The 24,452-nt window shown below is 50.8% G+C and overlaps 1 protein-coding gene across 1 annotated transcript in view; it reads left to right on the plus strand.

The window, feature by feature from the left end:
* Cpx (synaptic transmission protein complexin) overlaps positions 1-20,677 on the plus strand; it is a 177,169-nt gene extending 156,492 nt beyond the window's left edge. Inside the window, exons 3-5 of the mRNA XM_076308182.1 lie at positions 7,132-7,295; positions 19,344-19,473; positions 19,808-20,677. Coding sequence (XP_076164297.1) covers positions 7,132-7,295; positions 19,344-19,473; positions 19,808-19,884 — 371 coding nt within the window. The 3' untranslated portion in view covers positions 19,885-20,677. The remainder of the gene's footprint in view (positions 1-7,131; positions 7,296-19,343; positions 19,474-19,807) is intronic.
* Positions 20,678-24,452: the final 3,775 nt, after the last annotated feature.

Consider the following 24,452-nt stretch of genomic DNA (forward strand, 5'->3'; position numbering starts at 1 on the left):
ACCGCCCTCGAAAAACCCTCCGTCCGAAGGAACTAACGAGCGCGCTTTGGTCGTAAAAAATCGACGTCCCCTCGAAATCGTTTTATTACGCGGCGTGGAATTCGTTGGGCTTCCGGAACACCGAGGAGTCATTTAGGCAGCAGTCTTGAAAAACGTGTACCCCGTCCATAGAATACGAACGATAAGAATCTGTGTCCCCGACGCGATGTCGGAGCTTGTCGAAGAAACTAGAGCCTCGATCGGAGCAACGAGGCCCGAATCGCTCGAGGTGGAGCTACCAGATGCCCTATCGCGCCTAACCGTGCGAACCGGTTACCGGAAATTAGGTGCCATTGCCCTCGGCCGAGTTATCTCGAGCCGAAATTTTTTACAAGTGCCTTCCCCGACCGCCCCGGGAATTATTGCTCGGGTTCGTGGGACAATAAAATGGAAAATTAAGGAGCAAGGATCGGCTTCGGTCCCCTCCGACGGAGATAAAAGTTAATAAACGGAATTCCGTTGCGTGCTCTCGGTTCTTATCGGTGGTCGTTAAACGCGATAACGGATCGTTGGAACGTACGAGTTGCGTCGACGGTCGATCGAGAATTTCGCATTATACGAACGAACCGGGTCCTCGAGCGCGAAACCAAAGTGGCCAAAGTTTCGTTAAAATTAGCCCCGGCCGGGTTCGCGAACACATTTCGGAGCAATTTCGCAACTGCGGCCGCAGCTGCACGCGCGCATGGCCGTACGTCGCGATACACCACCGCCGATTTTATCGGGCGAATTGCCGAGTTTCCAGCCGAACGGGGACGTTTCGTTCGCGAACGTGCGTGCAACGATCGAACGTGCGCAGAATGGAAAACGATCGACGAAAATTCACCGACAAATTGTCCCTCTTTCGTTCGAGACCACGGTTGCCCGTCTCCTTCCTCGGTGCTTCTTCGATATTCCCTCGCGAAATTACAAACAGAGGAGGAGGAGGACAATTTATCCACGAATGAAGAAACCATCGACGAAACTCGATCGTTTTTGGTACGCGAGAACCGCTCGTTGGGAACATCTGTACAACCCAGTGACGGACATTGGCTTCGATCGGACCGATGATCGAATTTACCTTCAACGAAAATTTGCACCGACCGTCGACTCGAACAACGAAAACTCCGCGCGCCCTTCGGTCCTTGTTAATTCCACCTGTCGCGGGCCCAGAATCGCGAGCATCGAAACACCTCCAGGGTCTCTGGCGCGGTTACGAGACCGGAGAGACGATCCTCGAAAAACGAAACGTATCGAACGATCGTATCGTAAAACCGGGTTTGCGAGCTCGTAACGATCTTCGCTCGAACGAACGAACGACCGCGGTCCCACGGATGTTTCTCTTCGTGTCGCGCGTTTGTTCCGCGATGGGCGAACCGTTTGCGAAACGACGCGGGCCGATTGTCGCTGGAATTTCGAGCCGGTTGGAAAACACGCGCTCGCATAAATTTCGAAGCGGTGAAACGTAGAGGTTCGATTTCGAAAGCGCGGGGACGACATCGTTATCGAGCTACCGTTGATCGGATCTGCATTTTAACTGGATTTTACAAGACTTAACCGCGTCGTTCCGCTACAGGCCGGCTAACGAGTTGTAAAAAAAAAAAAAAAAAAAAAAGACAGAGAGAAAACGAGAAGGATCGGTGCAGATGCGAATCCTCGCTTCGCCGACGAACAATACGCCATCCAATCATCGGCTCGGAGATGTTGCACCTGATGGCGAAACAAGTTTACGCCGATTTCAAAGGAATCCTAGACACCGTCACGGAATATAGGAATCGTTCTTCCCGCCTCTCTTCCCCGTTCCTGTTTCGGCCGGATTAAGGGCCAGCTGGAAAGCCGGCTGGACCGAGAAAACGAGAGGATTATTCGCTCGCGAGTGAATTTTCCAGCGAGCGCCGGCAAAGCCGAGGAGAGAGTCTCGCTGCGGGATTGATGCGAGGCTGCGATCGCAAATTTGATTCTCGCCTACACGGATACGTCTTGTTCGCAATTCCGAGCGAGCTCGATAAATTGTCATCGAAGACGGAAACAAGTTTTCGCACGCGTTCTCTCGTTCTCTCTTTGGTATCGCAACGAAGCCTCGAAGCGCGTTCCGCTCGATAAAAAATTCAATCAACGCCGCCGAGTTAATTAAACTACTGTGACGCCGAGGCCGGGATGCCGATATCATCGCGATTCTTTTTCGAAACTTTTGTAGCGCACGCGAGAAACTCGAAACCCCTCTCGGTCGTCTTGAAAACTACGTGGAACGCGATCAACGAAACGAGTAATTAAATATCGGTCGTTGGATAGCAAACGGGGGAAGAAAACGCGCAGATAGGAACTCGTGCTCTTTTTAATTCGCGGAGAGAATACCTCCTGGAACGAACCGGGACGAGAGATCGATTAAATCCATCGGATTTGTCCGCGTAGACGATATTATTACATTACGTTATATTACGGAACGATGTATTCCGACCGAGAGAACGAATCTCCTCGAGTTCGCGGCGTAATGCGAGAGAATCTTAGCCGAAGATCGATCGAAGCTCGCTGCCAATCGTTCAATAGGTCCGCGAAAAACTAACTTTTCTCGTGGTCCGTTCTCTCCGATGAACGTTCGGTGAATCGGCGCGCGGACCTTGGAGCGACGCCAACGGAACGGAACAATATTTTCGCGGTTCGAGCAACTTTGGCGGATAACTTTGAAAATATTTCCAACCACCTCGTTACCGTCTAATCCTTCTCTATTTACCGAAACGATTGGCAACCGGGTTCCACTTCCGGTGGAATTGGCTCTTCCTCCTAACCGAAACCGCATCCCTCGTATGCACGTACTTGGAGTTTCGTGTCGAGCGGCGATCAATTGTTCCCCGAGCTGGTAATTTCCTCGCTCTCCGGGTTCCTAACGCTCTTGTCCCGGCTAGTTTGAATTTTTTATGCCGGATCAAAGCGCGGAGCTTAATTTTTCATCGGTGCACCGACGACAACGTTATCGACCCTCGTCGAGCTGGTTTCGAATTTCGTCCACGCTACCATCGGTAATTTAACGTCCATTGATCGGTCCTCGCGGCCGGCTGAATTTTAATCGGGAAAATTATACCAAACGCGATAAATAGGTACTATTTGAGGGAATTGCGGCGATACTTGTTAACCGAATACACGAGTCACTTCGCACTTTCGCGATTCCGCGTATCGCGTTGAAATTATTCTTGCCGCGTGACGCTCGAACCCGAACGATCGTCCAGTGTTTGCACATTTCGTACGTTTTACGGGCGTAATCCCCTCGCGGCCGACATTTTCACCGATTTCCCGACGTCCTTTCTCGGACGATTGCCGGAGAATTTCATTTAATCGGACACGAGCGTCGAAAACGGCGAACGCTACCCGCTCGACGGAAATAATTCGCGAAAGAAAGCTCTCGCATTTTCGGTGAAAATAATGCGAGCTCTCGACGTTAACGAGGATCGCGCGTTAATTCCTTCGCCGGGGAATTAAGCCGCGATCGCCGGGAAAAAAAATGGATCACGGGGAAAAATAAAGGAAAACTCGTATTAATCTTCGCCGGACGAGCTCTCCTCGGTGCCGCTCGCTCGCTCGCGCGCCTCCCTATCGCGTCCGAGAATTTTTTTGCGAGCAAACAATACGTTACTCGTCGTTGGAAATTATCGAAACATTTCGGTACGCTGAAATTATTCCCCGGTGAGTTTTTCCATCGAGGGAAGAATTCTCCTCGCGAGAAGTTTCAGCGTCACCCGGAGACGATAAGAGGGAGTCGTGGCCCGATATCCCAGTTCTCCCGACAGTTTCCTTAAAAGCTTCCTTTATTAATCTCTTCTTTTGTTATTCGCCCTTAATTGACAGAGAGTAACAGTGTTTAGCACTCCTGGCCATTCTCTCGATTCCTCGTTGCGGAGCAACAATGCGAAAGGGAACGAGGGCCGAATTCGCGTTAATGAATTCAACTGCGCATTCACGGCAGTCGGCGTCCCCTCCACCGGCAGCCCGTTTTCTTTAAAGTGCTCCTCGAGCTTTTCTCCGGTTAACTGTAACCTAAAATCACGATTTCGTCGTCGAGGGATATCCCGAGGCGCTCGTGGAATTTTTAATCCCGCTGTAAAATCGCACGTCGATCGTCCACGGTGTTGCGCGACTACCTGACGATATCGAACAGGGGTTCGTCGATGTGGATCTTGAACACCCTGTAGAACGAATCGCGGAAAAATCCACGGGCGGGCGTTCGTCGCTCGTAAACTCGATTGCTCGCCCGATTAATAACCCCCGAAGGGCCGCGAGTCGTAGGATTCGAGGGTAAAAGGGACCCCTGTCAAACAGAGAGACACACGGCCGAGGGAGAAAGAACGAACGAACGAACGAAGAAACGTTCGTCGGAGATTGCTTTTCGTCGCTTTCATTTCACCGGCACGCGGATGATTACCGATGACTATCGAGGCCGCGGTGGCTCGTTTCCTTTGCGTTGCACCCTTTATGCTTCACCTTTTCTCCGCGTTTCTCCGTTCTCCGAGAGAGGAAAATACACACACGCGGCCGCGCACACACCGCTAGATTTACTCGAGGTTTCCATACCGTCGTTGTCGTTTGGCTGCCAGACAGAAAAACAATGGCGATTTCGAAGAGAACTCGCGACCATCGTTTTCCGCATTTCTCCGTCGCAATTTCTTTTGGAGACCGTTCACGGATCCTTTTGTCTCTTACGGCTGAAGCATCGTGACTCCACCTCGAGAGAAATAGGCCGTTCTACTCGCGAGCGGGGAATCCTAGAAGATTGATAAACTCGATCCCCTCGTTTCTACGAACGGTTCCCGGGCCTCTGTGCCCCGTTAACGAATAAATAAACGGTAATTGGACGAAACGCGTAATTCCGGAACGGAATATTTTAATTATCGCGTGGAACACCGCGCGCAGCCGTCGACTTTAAAGGGGCGTGTAATCATTAAGAATACCGGTGGAAAAAAATGTCTGGAAAGCGGGATTCAGCGAGACGGCATCGTTTCGCGTAATGATCCGCGTCGCGGATCCGCGGGAACAAAAAGCCAGCTGCAACGACTCTTGGCCTAGATGCGAAGACAGCCCGAAAGAGGGTCGACTCGCTCGTCTCGCGCTGAAATATCGACTAGAAGCCGTTGATGACTCCGGCGCATCGCCGCGCTTTTAAATCATCGCCGGTATTCAAATCCCGGCCAAAGTCGAGTTAAAAAAAGAAGGAGAGGAAAAATATATATATATATATAAAAAAGTATCGCGTTTCGTTGCGCAGTCGCGCGACCTGGTCGAACCTCGTTCGAACCTTCGTTGGTTTTCAATCAGGCCTCTGGCCGAAGTAGCTTCCTCTCGCGATAAGCGCGTTAGACTCGGAGGTGGACAGATCGGATCCTTGTTCGGTAAAAATGTCGATCCGCGAGAAGGTCGTTGTAAATGAAAACGATCCCTCCTTCGTCGCTCGATTTGCACCGCGGACAATCGTCCTCGTTTGCCATTATGGTCGTTCTTGTTGCGCGACTGCACCCGAGAGACGATGTTTCGACGCGCGGATGAGTCGTATCGTTCGTAAATCGAGTGGACGAACGTCCGACTTTTATTTTCGTTTCTTATTTTCCCAGTCGCCGGGAGCAAAACATTCCCGGAGGAAAAAGTTCGATTCTCGTTGAACAATTCCGTGACAAAAACAGAAAATAAGGGGGAAAAAAGGAAAGTAGAGCACCGTTCAGCGGACGAAGCGACCGAATAATATTCAGAGTCCGACTAATAACGGATTCTTCCGCTGCGCGGAAATTACCGCGACTTTTAACTGCGCTGAAAGGAATTTAACAAACAAAAGAGAACGAAGTTGCTCGATCGTCGAGCGAGAGAGCGGTATTTACGCGCCGAGAATCGAGGAAATTGGGTCGAACGCATTGTTTTATTATATTCGATCGTCACAATAGGGAGAACCGGAGCGCCGCGAGTTTATATCAATCTCGCTTAATCTCCGAACACTTTCGGGCAAAGGAACTGGGCCAGGTCGCGGCTCGGGATCGGTGTCGCCAAGTAAATGTAATTAAAGTCCGCCACGGACGGCTGGACACGGAGATAAGTGGATTTTAGTTTCCCCGTCGGAACGAATTTTTCGAAAAGACCGTGTTCCGCGAGAACGGGGCCAGACTCGAAAGATAGGACGAGCGAAACGCAACGGGGAACGACGTAATAATGTAAATGCACCGTGTACGCTGCGCAAACGACAAGACGAAGAAATTTAACGCGTTCTCGCCAAGTGGAACGGTACGACCAACCGAAACGGTGCACCGTTAAAGCGCCGACGAGCGCGATTAATTAATTAAACGGCGTACGTGTCAGAACTTGCGTCAAAGAAAAGAAAGAACCTCCCCGAACGATCCGACTTTCCCTCCACCGAAATCGGAGCAGCTCGTTCGGATCAAAGGTGCTCTCGAAAAAATTAACCGAACAAAAATTGTTAAAGATTACGGTCAACCGCGAATCAACGTTCCTCGATTCCCGGCTACCTGGGTAGTTTCAATTATGCGCGCCACTTTGTAGAATCTGGGTCCGATTCGAAATAGACGGAGAAAAAGGGAGAAAGAGAGCGAGAGCGTGTGTCGGGCAGCTCGAAGAATGAAAGCGGACGGGACGGGACGGAACGGAACGGAACGGAACGGAACGTCGTCGTCCCTGGCTCGGACTTCAAAGTACCTTTCCAGTTGGCGAAAACCAGTACTGCGGGAAACAGTGCAAATAGAAAGGACGAGATAGCGGACGGATAGCGCGGAAAGAAAGGGAAAACGGCAGACGGCGCCGGGACAGAAGTAGTATTAATTTCCTCGAGCCCGGAGGTCCTGGCACATCATTCTCCGCCAGACAGCGGGAAAGACGAATCCCTTTCGCTTCCCTTCGGCCCGAGTCCGTGTCTACCTTCTCGATATTGCCAACATCGCGCGAGCTGGAACTCAAAGCGAGCCAGCTTTACGTAACAACGAACCTCGCGCGAATTTCCCGCGAATTCTTCTCGTTTCTCATCGGTCGCGTCGGTTGGGGGATAAAAGGGCACCGTGCCTACCTAACGCGAGTACAGTATACATATCCGAGCGTACAGCGAGTCATTGGTCCTTTTCTTTGTTTTTCCAGGAGCCGTTGGTGGCGAAGGCGGAGACGAAGATGACAAGGAGAAGGAGGAAGAGGCCGAGAGAGAAAGGCAAGAAGCCATCAGGGAGGCTGAGGAGCGAAGGAAGGAGAAGCACCGTAAAATGGAAGAGGAGCGCGAGAAGATGCGACAGGAAATCAGGGACAAGGTAGGGAACGATGAATACTTTGCGCGCGAAAGCTACCGATCGCCCTTCGAAGTTCTCTTAGGGTCGAGCAATGCGAAAACGACGAAAGAAACGACCGACTTGTTCGTTTCGATATCTTTCAACAGCTTGGAACCAGTTTCGTTCGAAGGCGGGCGCAAATAGTGAACGAATGGCGGAAAGCCACGGATCGAAACACACCCCGGTTATTTGCAAAATGTACGAGGCCGTTCGAATCCCCGCGCGTGGTACCCAGCCTCGGAACGCTCGAAAATTCCAAAGCTCGCGTCAAAGCGGATGGATGCGTCTCGAGAGCATCGGCGCGCGATACACCCTCGAAATAACTTCGCAAAGATACCGGTTTACGAGACCCTCGCTTCGCTGTTATCTTCGAGGTGAAACCTCGGACCACCGTAACCGAGAATTTTCAATTACGAGCGTCGTCCCGCGACAATCTTCCGTGCATTCCTACGGAAAGAACCGTGCTCCGATGAATAATATCGGGGACGTACGGGGTATTCACGGTCTCTCGAACGTCTTTTCACGCTCACACCCTCCCGAGAAACGAACAGCTGGCTCTGTTTGCCGATGGATTCGCGACCCAGACTCTTCGCAGAGAATTTCTACCAGCTCGCACGAATCCGTCTTGGCCGATTTTTTCAAATCGAACAACCCGATGAAATCAATCCCGCGACCGAATCTAATACTTTCTTATCGCTTACCTCGACGACTAGCTGGTCGCGTTACCGTGGCGGAGATTATCGCGCGATAAGCGATAAATCTACGCCCCGGCGTTCCTCTCGAATCCTGGTGAAAAATGAGCCAGCCGAGATTATTATTGCTCGCGAGGATCGATGTATTCTCCGCCGCGTTTTAAGCGCCCGCGTAAGGACACGTTCGAGGACCATTAATTACCACCGCGAGCGTACATTTTCATTTTCATCCCCGATCGTTACTCGTTATTATCGCGTTGTACGCGTCCGCTCGTGGACTCGACGAGCGAGCCCGCGAAATTGAAATTTTCCTCGAAACGGGGAAACATTCCGCTCCTCGAGACCACGGAACGAACCCGATTTGCGAGCGAATTTCCAAACACTCGCGATTATACCGCGTAGCTAATCCGATGCGAATCTTGGAAATTTCGAATCCTCGATATTGTCTCGCGAATTGATAGAGAAATTCCCGACAAGTGGAAGCACGAGGGTAAAACGAGCGTATCGTTCGAGGCGGAGGTCTTCTCGTAAGGTCGGAGCGCGTTAGGTATCGCGATGCGCGGCGTCGATGGGAAACCGGGTAATTATCCGACAAAGTTGATTTCATAATTCGAGGACACGTTGTCCCGTATTTCGTCGGCTGCAATCGCGCTAATTGGTCATCGATGATACGTAACCGTTTGATCAACGAGGAGCATTGTTCACCGAGAGTACGGTCCGCGGTTTCGTAATCGCGGACCCGATAACGACACTAACGAATAATCCTCGAGCCGCGATCATTTTCGCGCGCGTCGCTCTGCAAACTTTCGCAAGTGCGCAATTTCGAATCGCGAACAATGAACGATAATGGCGGACCGTCCCCCCTCTCCCCGGCGGTGTCCACCCCCACCGCGAAAAATACCGTTCGTTTGCGCGTTTCGTCTATTTTCAAAGCGCGCTCGCGATTAATGCGTTTATTTTGGTAAACGGTCCGCTCGACTCGTCCGGCGCTTCCTGCCGGGCTTTGCGAAAACACGCTCGCGATATTTGCAAACAGAGGGAAAAGCCCCGGAAAATGTAACGGATCGACCGGATGCTCGAATCGTTACGAAAGCTGCTTACCGCCCTTTCAAACGAAAGATTCCGGGGGAAATCTATTTGGAGAGAAAAAACCCTCCGTAACGGGGGAAACGTGGACAAGTAACGCGATAAAGGGGGCCGGGACAATGTATTAATTTCCAGGGAAAATTTCCAGCCTGGATCACCGTGCAAATACGGGGAGAGGTATAATTATTCGTCCGGGGCGAGGAGAGACGTTAATCCCGGCAAACGTCATCGAAAAGATAAATCGTCCGCGATGGACGCGTCAGACCTCCGCCAAGAACCGAGCAAGTTAAAATGTAAATTTTATTACGCGACCGGTCCACCAGCACGCACCAACGGCTCGTGTCGCGTCCCAGACACGACATACTCCTACGTATAAACGTGTCCAACGCGAGAACATTTTATCCCCCGTTCGTATCACCGAGATCGTCTCCGTTCGATCCGAGCTACGAGCAATCTTACAAACTGGGCAAGTAGACCTTCTTTCTTGCTCTTCGAATTTCCAACGATCGAAGAAAATTCTCGAGCTCCGGCGCTACTGTACATTTTCCGAGGAAGAATACGTTCGCGGAACATTTTTTACTCACCACCGGGTATGGACACGCGTTCCCGCATCACCGAGTACAGTTCGCTGTCCCTGCGTTTTCCATTCCGGGTTGCACCGCACGAGAGAACACCGATATTTTCACCGCGAAAAAACTTCCCTTTGAAACGTACGTAACTCTTATTCAGCGTATTCAGCGACGAATGTTCCGGGAACTTTTCGCGGCTGCGGCATCGCGAGCGGTATAAAACATTTACGAGTACACCGTGAAACGGAATTGCTTATCGCGAAACGCGCAGCAAAGCTGGCCATTGTTTGCTCGGTTTTGTCGCGACGGGAAAAACTCGATCTTCCTCCCTTTCCGCGGAGGGAATCGCTCGGAAATAATATTACTCGACGTTAGTCGGCCGAATGAAAAACGATCAACGTCCGAACTCTCCCGAATATTGGCAATCCGTCCTTGTAACCCAGCCTTGTTTACGTTTCTTATACTTCGTCGAGCGAAACTCGTACTCGAGTTTGCTCCACGAACGCCAAACTTGCAGGTGTCCGAACACACCTTTTTTCCAAGGTCCTTGCAGCCGGTTCGTTCATCGAACGGGTGTTTACGTTTTTCGTACACCCTCGATCCGAAACGACGTTAAAATATACCTCCTTTCCAAGCTTCTCGTACTCCGCTCTGTCCATCGAACAGGTGTTTACCACGCTCCTCGCCAATTTTTTCCATCGATACGGCGAGCAGAGCCGAACAAAAGAATTTAAAAAAAAAATAAAAAATATCGGAATTCACGATCCTCGAGTATTTTCCAATTTTGCTCGTCGAACCGACGTCCCGTAGTCTCCCATCTACCGGTTTAATTGACTCCGCTCCAATTTGTCCTCGCGCACCAGTAATGTCCCCGATCGACGTTATTTTCTCTTCGATACGGCCGATAAAGTCGTCCAACGAAAGGAATTAAAAAAATAAAAGAGTATTTTCCAATTTCGTCCTCGCGCGTTACGAAGGACCAACAGAGGGGGGTGGAACCGGGGCGATAATTTCGTGGAAGCGACGAACCACCGGATGTTCGAAAAGTTTTCCAACGCGGCCGATTTACCGCGAAACAGCCGACGGGATGAAAAAGGGTCCGACAAAGGCACCGAGAGATGGAAAAGGACAAACGGATGTCGCGCGGAATCGTACCATTGTCGATCCTGATGTATTGTCCTGTCGGGACGTAGTCAGCTGCGTTGACACGACCCAGATGGAATCGAGGACTCTTACGGAATAATCGAGAAAAAAAAAAATACACGTGCTCCCGATATGCATTGTGCGTGTTAAATGAATAACTCTCGAATCGGCGCAGCGACGTCGCGCGATTAATTCTTTTCGCGTCGCGTTTGTTCGTCGAGTGCTCGGAAAATTGGCTGCGTTCAACGCGTTTCCCTCGACGACGACGACGATGCAGCTGATTTTCGAAACGAGCGCGATTTCGCGAAAAGATACCCGGTATCGAATTCGAGAATTAACGACGACCGATCCGATCGTTTCCCGAACGAAACGAGCTCGAAACCTCCTTCGCTGGACCAGAGATCGGAATCGATTTCCCGTAGATTCGCTTCGAAGCGCGGATTACGAAAATTGAAACCGCTTTGCATCGGCGCGTAGATACGCGGGGAGCGCAGTTCGGTTCCTGAAATATCACTCCCTCGTTAAACGAGAAGGAACCGCTATCCGAGCATCTCGTTACCGTGGCTGGAATCCCCGTCAATTCGGTATCCACTTCTCCCGAGGCCGCGGTATTCGCTCGCGTAGCAAACATCGAAGGATTAGACGCGGTGTTCGAGGCACCTCTTTCGACTCGGCTGGGTTCGTTGATAAAAAATCGTACTCCCGAAAGTTATTCCCGGATCTCTTCGTTCGCAATTTTTCCAGCAATAACGGAGCAGACAATTCCGGATATAATAACATCCGTGATCCCCACGAGAATAAAGATGTATTCTTAAGTGGAAGCTATCCCGCAAGAAGCTTTTCTTCGGTAATCGCGTCGGCACCGCAGGGTCAACGAAAATCCGATTACGAGCTCCGGCTAATGATCATCGGGAAGAGATTTCGTTGTACGTCTCTCAGGAAATACCTTCTCCGTCGTCGTCAGAGAATTCTTCTGCGCGAAATAATTAAATATGGCCGATCGTACCCCCGATTGGAGCACGCTCGCTTAATACCGTTAGTCTTGATTTATTCCCGTAATTGGAGATTCCAAGTTCGAGGATCCCTACCGAGAGATGACAACCCGAACGATTAATTAAAGAATCTTCCAGACACTGGCAGCGAGCCAAAATCGGTCACACGCGTTCGATACGATCGAACTGTTACGATCGAGTAGTCCTTTACCTTGGAGAATCGAATCCGTGAGAGCGGCGACTTTTCCAAATGTTTCCAGTAGTCCTCGGTATCGTCGACTCTCCGTTGCTCGGATCTACGAGTATTCCATCGATCGATGGCAATTTCCAAACAGCGAACGGCATCATCGCAACGCAAACTTCGGAGGAATCCCGTTAATTTTCGAGGAAAACCGTTTAAACTCGTTCCGTAACAACGATACGGGCAAAGTTGCGCAACTGTTTCGGTTTCTGTATTCGGAGGTAGCTGCTGATGCTCGTAAATTGCAATGCTATTATACAAACAATGCGTTCGGTGCAACGCGCTGCATCGGCATGTCCATAGCGAGATAATATTTTACAATTATTAACGCGGGCGCGCGGGCGCGTGTGTTCGCCGGTACACGGATATATAAATTCCCATCGTTGTTTGACGTTTCAATTCGAACGCGGGAAAGGCTTGTTTCCATTCCTACGTTCGACCGACGCGAGCGAAATAGTTGTTGCGTCCCAGTTTCAACTATACGAATCGATAAAAGCTTCGGCGAGCAAAGTAACGGGCCGGTTGGCTAACTCTGATTTTAATCGATACGAGACTTCAACGACGGCCAGATTTCTCGCGGTGGAAACAAGACGTCGCGAAAGAGTCTCGTTCCGAGGAATATTTTACGTTTTTTCCCGCGCATTCGTCGTGTTTCGCGAGCGCGAGTAATCCGATCCGCGATCGCGTATCTATACGCTTGCTTGTTCCTCGCTCGGATTACCCGGCAGGCTCGAGATCTTTTCGAGTGTACATTTCCGAGACACGAGTTCCATTTGTCGAACAAACGAACCATTTTTCCAAACCGTCGCCGGACGAACTTAATTCGCGATACACGGTACGAAACACGGACTTTGGTAGTTGAGAATATTTCGGTGGACCCATCCGGACGAAACAACGTCGAATTCCTCGTCAACATCGCGAACGAAGGATCCAATCGCGAGTACGCGGTACCATTTTATCGATCGTTCGTTGAAAATTTCATCTCTTCCGTTCGAGTTTCCCGAGACGCGTCACCGACCGATATTTCCACGAACGATCCGAAAGCTGGATAGAAAATGTAAACGAAGACCGCGCGGCGAAGGAAACGCCGGAAATGGAGAGTCCCTGTCACCGAAATCGAGGGCCTAACTGAACGCCCATAAATCCAACAAGAAACGGACAGCATGAAATAGGAGAATACCCATATGGAACAGGGATTCTAATATGATACGCCGGGATTTATCGTCGCGGACGCTACCGACGATATATCACGATCTTTGGCAGTATCAACGGGGGAAAAGTGTTAGCGTCGCTCTCCACCGCGATCGATACATACCCGATTATTCTTTAACCGGTTGCTCGAAGGCATTCGATGCACCCGAGCGACCGAAAAATATCGCGCGTAGCTGTTTCTTCGTTGTTCGAGCCGGTCCTCGGCCGTTGGATCGCGGAAACGGAGCTCCTCGGTTCCTCGTCGATCGATCCAACGTCCCACGATTTTCGAGCCGTGGAGAAAATGTTGCCCCGTGCCATCTCCGGCACTTTGTTCCATCGTGACACCGGCTTCCTGCTCTTACCGAGAAATTGCCCGAGGAACGACATTATTGCACCTTGTCGTGACCAATCCCCATCGACGGAGCCGTTCCAGCGACGCTGTATTTTATCGTGTACGTTATCGAGTCTCTCCGGTAGCAGCTGTTCTCTCCTCTGGCAATCGGTGGTAACCTTAACCCCCGTATCGCGGTTCGGAGATCCCCGTTAAACTCGTTTCCGACACGAGCTCTTCGTTCGCGGATCGTACGAGCGACTCTGGCCTACACTTTTCTACTCCCGTCCTACCTAGTGTTTACATCCCCGCTCGGCTCTCAGAGACGTTTCCCCCACCGTAGCACTCGTTATCACCGTTGATCGAAAGAAAATCGTTTTCCGCATCGCTGCTCCATCTGGCGATTTTCGGAGCTACTCCGCGGCCAATTTTTCCAAATCGTACGATCAACGCGCCATCCGACCACGAGGAGAACAACGAATGCTCGCGACTCATGCCTACAGTTTCGTCCTCGCGTCCTACGCAGTGTTTACATCCCCACTCGACTCTCAGAGCCTAACGTTTCCCCCACCGTAGCACGCGTCATCACCGTTGATCGAAAGACGATCGTTTTCCGCATCGCTGCTCCATCTGGCGATTTTCCTAGCTACTCGACGATCAATTTTTCCAAATCCCACGCGCGACGATAATGGATCTCTGGGTCACGAACGACGTCGATAACCGGGTTTCGAGTTGCACCGGGAATAAAACGATACCGATTCGCGAACCCCGCCGAGAATAGCTTTCTTTTACGTTTCGATAGGACCGCAATCGGGGCGAAACCGCTTCAACGTTCGTAACACGCGAGCACGCGATCGTTGCGCGGTCACGAGCGCCGAAGGGCACTTTTGCGTCGGTTCGCAACTGCAGGACGCTTTACGCAAGGGACGCTTTACGAGATGCATCTAATATATATCCCGTTTATATACCTTATTTACCTAGCCGCGTATACAGCGATGTTCGATCCTCGTTATCGGAGGAATCCTTTTGTTCGCTACGAACGTTGCTCTTGTTGCCGTAGGTACACAGGACGAGGCCCTCGTAAGGTTTTCTAGTCGAATTTCCTCCTTTTTGAAAGAAGAACGGACGCTCCGCGGATCGAAGTCCCGTATCGGGTGTCTACCAGGTGCTCGGAGTAATCGTGTTAATTTGTGTATCCTCTCGAAACGAAACCACGGTCGGGCAACGCCCATCGACGAGGAGCTGCTCCGATTGCTCGACCCTCTCTCATTGTTTCTGTTTTACACCTTATCCGCGAAAGAACCGAAAAAACGTGTCCCCTCTAGGCCTAGGCTCTCGTCGAGAGAATCCAGAGACGCGGTGCGCCTAGAATTTCGTTCGAAATGGAAACGGAGAAGGTTGCGCGTCGTTCTTTCGTCGTGGTGAAATTCAAAACGGACTCGATACAAAAGAGAGAACGCGCACGGGTATCGAGACGCGTAACCCGTCAAGGTTCTCGATATCCGAAAGCCGGTTGTCTTTCTCCGCGTTAGAACCACGGTGAATATGAAGCGCGCGGGCCGTATACCGCCGGAAAACGAACGAGAAAAGTGTAAAATAGGGAGAAGGGAAACAGACAGCTTTCCAATTTCACAAATTCATGACCCGCGGAAACTGCGACGTCTCTTCGGGTAGACTGACTGACTGGTGTCAATAAAACGGCCCGGCAATACCGAGAAACGGGAACGTGGGTCGTGCGTGGAACTGACGGAAAGTCGGGGATACGCGGCTCGGTTTTAAATCAACCCGAGTCTCTCTCGTGATCCACTCGCGCGTCCCCGTGACGTAATATTTTTCGTCCACGGGGCTACGAACGAACGCGTAGGCCAAACGAAACGATCTTACGTAAAAATTGTTCGATGTTTGCGAATGTTTGGTTCCCGTGGTTTGCGAGATACGTTTGTAACGCGTCGACGAGACGCGATTCGAGGTCGCTCGAGCTACGAGGATGCACCCGGTACCGAGCCGGTGCACCGAGAACATCGATTCCAGGCCATCTCGCGCTCGAACGTCGTTCGATAGTCCGAACACAGGCTCGATCGAGCGAGACACAAACTACGTGTCGGGCTAATTAAGTTTCACCGGCGATAATTAAAATCCGGCGTCCAATCGATATTGTGTTTAGCACGAATAGCGCCCGGGAGGGCGTCAAAGGCGACGGGGAGGGAAAGAGAAGAAAAAGAAGAAGACGAGGCGGAAGAAGAAGAAGAGGAACGAGTCGGGCGACCTCGAAGGAGTCGAGGAACCAGACCAACCGAGACCAGAGGACAACCGGGCGCCCCGGAGGAGGAAACGAGGGAACGAGAGCCGAGCGGGACGACCGAAGAGAGAAGATTGAACTTAACTGGGGTCAAATTGACTCTAGTAGGGAGTCCCTGCATTCAATATGGCGACTTCCTAATAGAGTCAGGCTGACTCCTTTTAAGACGTTCGCCGAACCATCGCGAGGGTACTCGAGGATGCGCGCTAAATATCGCGCGTTCGAGCGTTCTTTCCTCGAACACGTACGAGTGTTTTATGTAACGCGATCGAGAGGCGAGGAAAACGGCGCGCGAAATGCGAACGATTCGGTACCGCGTACCGATAATTTCCCGATTAAAACTACAACGAGCGTCGATAAATTCTTTTCCAATCTCTGCGCGATAAACGCCCGTAATATAAATTCGCGCTTCGTCGAACGCGCCATGCCGCGCCGCGCCTCGAAATTGCAGATTTTAATGCAGCCGCACTCGCGTACGCGCAATTAGAAAATTAATCTACGTAATTGGTGTATCGAAATTAATTGAATTTCATTAATTACATCGTACCGATATTAATCAAATATTGTAAACGCGAGGCGGAGGACGACGGTGCACGGCGTCGATGCGAAATTGTTGTCCAGTGGCGCGCGGCGAAGATAGAAACAAAAAAATCGGGGGAAAAAAAAAAGGAAAAAGTGCATCGGACGGGCCAACGTGTCGCGACCCCCTTTTCGGCCTTTATTTATCCGCGCGATGAAATTGCACGCTGGAATTCGCCGATCGTTCGAAACGTTCGCGATTCGACGTAAAATCGAAACCGGAGAATCGCCGACTCGTCGGTTACGAAATCGGACCGTCCCGGATTCTCCGCGAACGGCAAAAAAAAAAAAACAAAACAAAAGAGAAATACGAAAACGGAAAAAAGTTTCGCAATCGACGCGCGAGCCCGTGGACCGATCCAGGGATACCGATACACCCTCGATTACGAAATTAACTCTGGTTTCTCGAGCGTACGCTCTTGTGAACGCGCTACCGTCTTTGCGAACGAACCGGACGCGCGACGCGAAAAAGAAAAAAATAGGCAACGCGCGGTTCGGTGAAAAGGTCTCGCCGAAAATGTCGCAGTGCGACGCGGCTTGCGGATGCGACGCGGCGACTCGGGCCGCGCGTGCACATGCAGCTCGCACACGCACGCCGGCGTTCAACGCGAAAGACTAGCGTTTGAAGATTTCTCGGGGCGAGTCGCGAGTGCGTCGCAATTATGCAAAGCGTCGTTCTCCTCCGTAGGCCGCTCGACTTTTCGAATTAAACAACGCGGCCGCGGTAACGACGCGTCTCCCCCTTACTCCCGCCCACTCCCCCCGATAATTACAAGACGTTAAACGCAACGACGCGCGATGCGTTCTATCGCGTCGGAGCGTTACGCGTGTCGCGATGCATTAATTAACGTCAGGATCGGTGCATCGTGTTTGACGCGTACGCCAGCCACGGGCGTCGTTTATCCTCGCGGTATCTGTCTGCTCGTCGCGCGGCTCCACCGCGCCGCGCCGTGCTAATGGAACCGAACACCGGAAAAACAAGGAGAGACAAATTCGTCTCTGTCCGACCACGCTCTCCCCCCCCGGGGGTAAAACGAGATTCTAGCGGAATTAAATACACGTAAATGTAATTGCGCGCAAAATGCTCGGAAGAAGAACGACCGAAACCTGAATACTTCCTTCGCGTTCGCGGGCGCTCTTCTCGATCAATTATTCGAAAGAAAGGAAAAAACGAGGAACGGTGGGATCCGTGTTCGTTTTTTCGCTTATTTCGCGCGCGTCGATACACGGGCCCGCGCTCGCGAACCAGGATGCCCCTGGACCCGAGTCGACGAAGACGACCCACCTGCGCGAACATACGAAACGAAAGGATCGCTCGTTGGCAATCTTTCGCGACAGAGAGCACCGAATCGACTAATCGAGAGAATAGAAGACCCGTCTGGTCTCGCACCGCGCGGTAACAAAGGGAACGGTGCACGGGGATCGGAACAAAACGCGGAACGTCGATGCAAAAAGGAAAACGAGACGGGAACAACGACAATAACAACGAAACACGGGAAGGGATAGGGATAGAGGATCCGTGCAGCGTTTGTAGGGTACCACGGTATGTCCGTAGGCGGTTACAATACCGCGGTATGGAAGCAGCACTCGTACAACCGATCGCGTGTCTGGCTTGTACCGCAATCGGGCTCATTGTCCGGCGACAAGAGTGCCGAGGGTACAAAGCATCGAGGTACTCGCCGCGCGTACCTGCCACGGCCTCGTAAACGCGTGCTGCGGCGAACGTCGTTGCGGCTCGATCCGACTAGACGATACCCCGTAAATAGGGAACACCGCGGTAACGTGTACCACCGTGTTACCTACCGAACCCGCCTTTCCAGACCCGGAGATCACCCAGATACACGAGACCGATACCATTACCGGACCAGACGCGATCGACCCTTCGAAATTCGACGAAACTTTTGTACCGCGCGCGACATCTACCTGCAGATGGCTAGTTTCCAGCCACCCGAGGATCTCTACGCAGGACCCTGGATCGCTTTTGCGTCTCGCGGTTGCAACGAAGCGTCAGCAACGACCTAACGTTTCGAAGGGCATTTCGAGAGCATCTTGGGTTCGAGAGCTCTCGTTAGGGAACGAGACGTCTCGGGACCGATATCCCCCGAACCGAGAGAAAGCTCTCGATTATTTCGTAACGCCGGAAGTTTCTCGTTAACGATGTTTGGAAACGGGCTCGTTGTCTCCGGCGAGAAAACTCGGAGACTCGCGAGTCGGTCTCGCGCGAGGATCGAGCGGAGCCGTAGAAATTAGGCTCGAGCGCGGAATCGGAAATCGATCCGGGTACTCTCTCGTCGGGCGATCCCCCGTCGAATTGCCCCGGGGAAGAAGGAACGATCGTAAAACGCGAGGAACGTTTGCCTCGCGTAAACGCGAATCCGTCGTAAATGGCCGCGTACGTTTCATTTAACGAAACTCGGGGCCCCGCGCGGACCAACGCGGCAAGAACCCGCTCGGTTTAATGCAGATTTAAACGACGGCTCTGAGCGATATCGGGCCGAAACGTTTGTTACGTCGCTCGTAAAACCTGTCGAACTCGCGCGCACCGACCCCGTGAAACGCGAATCGAGTTACCCCGTGTCTTTATAGTTTATTTGTTGCTCGATAAACCGGCAAATCTCTTCGGCGAATAAAACGTTCGGAGAAAGCCGAGTTCCGACGATATCCACACCGATCGCGAGTCGACTGCGACACGACCACGATCGCTCGAAATCGCGCGAAACGTTTACGCGCCCGATCGAGCCATCGATCCGTCTACCGCGCGTAACTGCGTCCTCGAAGCCCAACCAGACGACGAACCTAACGCACCGGAAATTACCTGCTACGTATCGCTTCGTTATCGACGTCGAACTCGATCTCCTCGCTATTTTCTCGCGGAGCGAATTCATCTCGTTCTCGTTGTTGCAGTACAACATAAAGAAGCGAGAAGAGGTACAGGAGCTGACTCAGGAAGAACCGAATCCTCTGATGCGCAAGAAGAAAACGCCGGAGGAGTTGGCCGCCGAAGCCGAAGCGGAGGACGACGACGAGCTAACCAGTACGTATACGCGTGTTTCTTGCTCGAACGGAAATACGAAAGACCTCGCGTGCGTCTTCCTAGAGACGCGATCGTGGAAATCGCGGAACGGGGTTAAGAACCGAGGTCTGCGAATTTACGAGGCGTACCGAGAGACTAGCTGTCCGTTCGACTAACGCGGCGGTGCTCCGACACGACAGGGACTGATCGATGAAGGGTTAACGAGCCGTGGCTAGAAATCGAACAGAGTTACCCTACATTTCGAGCGAATCGAACGAGTAACGCGTCGCGGGCCGAAATATACACAGCTTACGCGCGAGATTCGGCTGGTTACACGTGCAACTGTCTGTTCCAGGAATCAAGAACTCGATAGAATCGCATATACAAGAGATCAAAACGCAAGTACTGGAAGGTAATTGCGATCTCCAATAAGCCTACCTGCACCTTCGAAGCGGTCGGTAAGAAGGTTGGCACCATGTGCCACCAGAGCCGTATCCGCCTCTCAGCCCCCACGACATCACCAGGAAGGGAACCACCGAGATCCGACGTGTCGAAGAAACGAAGGGAAACAACGATACGAGAAGCCACCAGCGTCACCGTCCTCGTCCTCGCCGTCGTCGTCGACGTCGATCGAACGTACATCGATTCGAGATTACGATTGGCCCCGAGTCCCTCGTAGCGCAAAGGGAAGCGACGGTACTCGAGACCACGCGAGAAACCACCCTTCTTAGTCGTCCGATCGGCCGACGAACGATCTTCCTCGAGGGTTTTCCACGCCGCGTGGAGTACGACCTCGAGAAACGAACCCGTCGAGGAAAGTAAACCGAATCGATATCGACCAGCGAGAGAAATTTACGAAACGCGAGTACCGTCGACGGTCCGCGTACAGAACGAAGCGGAAAATCCTGCGAGGGAAACTCGCGAATCGTCGACGACGATGGACGACGATGGACGGACGCGACCGAGAGGAGATGCACGGGAGACGTTAACGCGAGTCAACGTTCAAGGAAGAAACGGGGAAACATGGACGATGGCGAAAGCCGAATGTTCGTTCGCGCCTGTACGATTCGAAACAAGGAGAGACGAACGAATCACATCGTTCGTTCGTTTCGAATCATCGTACCGACACCGTGGCGTAGACGAAACGTGAGCGGTCGAAGGGCGCGTGGATATAAAGGGGAAAAAAAAAAACCAAAAATATATATATATATATATATATAAATAAGAAAACATGAAAGAAGTAAACGAAAAAAAGATGTAAAAAAAAAAGAAAACTAGTACCTAAGTTTCTAGCAAAGTTTCGAATAGCGGTAAAATAACAAAAAAAAGAAAGAAACTACCGGTAGCAGAGTTACGTAGTCGCTAGTTCGTTCGACGACTGTTCAATAATAAAGAGATCAGAAAGGAGGGAGTCATTAATATTATTATTGCAGTTATCAATTATTCTCATAGTTTATTACCACGGTCATTGTTCTTATTATTGTTACCATTGAATGTTTGTATTTAGATGAAAAAAAAAGGAGATAAAAAAAAATGGTAGTTAAGACAAGGATCGAGGGCCACGAGAAACTAGCGTCAAGAGACTGAGAGATCAACGCGAAAGACGAAAGACGGCGACTGATTGGCTGAGAGAGACGAAACGAAATACCGGGGAAAAAAAAAAAAATATATACGAGAGTAACCGGCGGCCCTTGCTCTCCCTTCCGTCCAGAATTCGAATTTTCTCTTCCACCGGACGTAGCTCTGATCGCGAATTAGCGAAACGCGTAACACCTGAGCGATTCTTAGGAACATTTTAGTTAAGACGCGTTACGAAAAAAAAAGTTGAAAAAAATTTACGCGACTGCGACTGCGAAAAAAAATGCAAACACACACCCACACACACGTGCGTGCATACGTACACGCGTTACTCGACCGCCGTGCGCGTCGTTAGGAAAGTAAAACCGACTTTCGCGTTTCCGATGCGAAACCGAGACAAAGAAAATGCCTTTCTTTCACGTTTATACGGTGCGTTTCTATCGAGCGTAATTGTACAAGTAGGTTAATCGTTTTAGCGAGAAAACAAACGGACTGGGGCGAGATATTTTGGAGAGGGGACAGGGCCTACGGGGAAAAGAAGTTTCAGGTGTTACCAAGTAGAGCCGTTGTTCCATCCTTTCGCGGTTCACCGGTCTTTCACCGTGCCTGTTCGCCGGGACGATTGTCGCGAGAACGACGCTCGAACGACGGTGGACGGGATGGACAGAGCATCGACTGCCGGCGAATCAATACGAGCCTTATACATATACGGATATATCTAAACACAGGGGGGGGGGGGGGGGGGAGAAAGGAAAAAAATAAATGAAGAAACAATTTGCTCAGACAATACCGTTTCTACACCCTCGATACGGACGGTCTACGCGTCGAAGAGACTGAGTACGATTCTCGATTAATTAAATAACGCGCTGCGAAGCCGTGTCCTTTGGCCAAGTAGCGACTTTGGTATATGTATAAGGCGAGACGAATCTGCGATGGACGCAGGAGACGTGAAACTGTTTTTTTATACGAACGAGGGGAAGATTGATAGGAAACGGTACTTTTTTAGATTCGATATCGTTCCTCGTTCTCGATACCGATCTATTCTTATATCTTCTCGACCATCGAACCTTCTCGAATCTCTTTCGATCGATTCGGACTCCGAAGCAACTGTACAGGGCTCTACCCTCCGATTTCTTTGCCACGCTCGAGATTCTCCTAACACGCGCTCTGTATCGAGCCCCGACCATTACGGATTCGCACGCGCGAGGAAACGCTTCAAAATTTCCAACAAGCTCCGGAACGAGATCGTAGATCGCGACGGATAAATAAACCGAGCAACGATCGAAGAACGGAATCGATACGTCGATACCGAAGCACATTGCGTTTAGGACCGTGACCCGATTCGCTCCCGATGACTCGATAAAAGCAACAATCGACGACAGCCGAGAAAAATCAAAAGTCGGAAGGCCTTCTATCCAGTAAACGTTGTTTCGCTCTAACCGAAAGGGATACGCATGTTAGCTTTCTGTGTGTCGTGAATGCACTCTCTCTCTGTTCTTGTTTCTCGATGTAAACGCGCGTACCTGTTAGTAACGATCACGTCGTCGATTTTCACCGTTCGATTCGCACGACTCCGCGGAAACTCGCCGTAAACGACGCAACGTTTTCCCCATTTTCCGTCACAGCCTCGCCCATACGTAACATTGTTCCCGAACGTGCGAAGAGATCGCGGCGAGATCTCTCTCTCTCTCTCTCTCGACCACCGGATTCCCCGTACCGAATCCGAGAGGACCAACTTCTTCGTTCCGGTAGAAAATTCCGGGGAAAGTTTCTCCCAGTTTTCCGAACTTTTCGAAAAACCGTTCCCCAACCCCTTTACGTTCGTCCCGCCCCGTGAAATACCTCTTGGCGGCTGTTTGTCCGTGGAAAACAAACCGAGAACTTTTACACCGTCTCGAGTCCTCGACTTTATATCCTCCGTACCGGCTGGATCGGCGAACAACTTTCAACGGAGACTCGGTTTCGCGTCCGGTTTCTTTCCTCTTTATCCCTTTAATCGTTCGTTCGCTCGATCCCTCGGAGAAGACCGGGGACGATCGAGAAAACGTTGCGGAATTGGGTTCGCGTTTTGTGCGCGCGGAGTCGCGCGATGCTCGTTTCGCGCCAAGTTCTTCGAACGGGACAGTTCAAAGAGAAAGAAGTGTCTGAATCTACTCGGCGTAGTCTCTCTCTCTTTCTCTCTATCTATTTCTAGCACTATCTCTCTCTGTCTCTGGCTCGCTAAGTGCATGCTGTCACGCATCTCCGTCGATGTCGATGTCGTTGGTTGAATATTCACCGGTATGGCTTTTTCTCGACCGTTGGAAAACGATCTTTGGAAATCACCGATCGAGAGTGCTGAACAAATGATTTCCCAAAATCGGAATCGCGGTCGAGTCGCATCTTTCTGTCTCTCTCTCTTTCTCTCTCTGTACGATGCTTGGAAAGTACCTAGAACGATTCTACTTCGTAATTCTCGCTCTTATCCTACAACTATGTTCTCGGTTCCTTAACCGGATCCGAACTATTGTCTCGCAGATTCTGCTTCTCCCGTGCAATCTATTCGATACACACTTCAAGTCAATTACTCGATCCTTAACCCAAAGATATAAATAAACGAATAAATAAACAAAAAAAAAGAATATATATAAATATATATATATATATACATACATACATACATTGACTTTAGCGAGAATACACACTTGTACATTTTTTCTTGTCGACCTTTCGATATAAATATAAACGTAAACGCAACGAAGCGCGCGCGAGTTCGCGACCAAGCGCTTCGAAGGGATCTTTTGAAAGTTCAAGTAACGCTCGAACACCGAACGTCAAATTCCGACCGACTCGACATCAAATTATTCCGTCAACTTCGAACTTCGACCACGTAACTATCTAGCAGGCAGCTTACCGTACTTTCTCTCGTCTTTTGATCGTAGCAAAACTTTCTCTCTTTCGATGTCCCTGCTCGGTGTAAACCCCCTATGCTCGATGTTCTCTTTCAAATCACGTCGTACTCGATCGACGCGCTGATAAGGGTAAACCGCGAACGAATAAGAGATATCCTGCTGTTGTCGCTACCGATTAATGTCGTGTGTCGTTGTTGTTTCTCGATGTGATCAGCATGAGTGTTGTTCGTCGCGTTGTCTAGTCGATGTTAAAGTTTACCACTTAAGTAGCCCGATTTCGTTTCCCCCTTTCTCGTTCTCCGTTATATATTGTTAAAGCTCTCTATGTAAATCCCGACGAATCGATTAAAGCTTTCTGTGTGCCTTTAGTTCGTGTATTTTAATTCGAACGCGAGCGACGACCGACCCGTTTCGAGGCAGGGTTCTTTGCCACGAATCCCTGGCGCCGACGGTTCGTTCGATCGTGTTTCGAACCGTTCAAGATGATTCGATGATTGGTAGAATGTTGGGTAAGCAGGCCGATCGCCGACG

Source organism: Ptiloglossa arizonensis, chromosome 4, assembly GCF_051014685.1.
Source record: "Ptiloglossa arizonensis isolate GNS036 chromosome 4, iyPtiAriz1_principal, whole genome shotgun sequence".
In the NCBI taxonomy this organism is placed as follows: domain Eukaryota; kingdom Metazoa; phylum Arthropoda; class Insecta; order Hymenoptera; family Colletidae; genus Ptiloglossa; species Ptiloglossa arizonensis.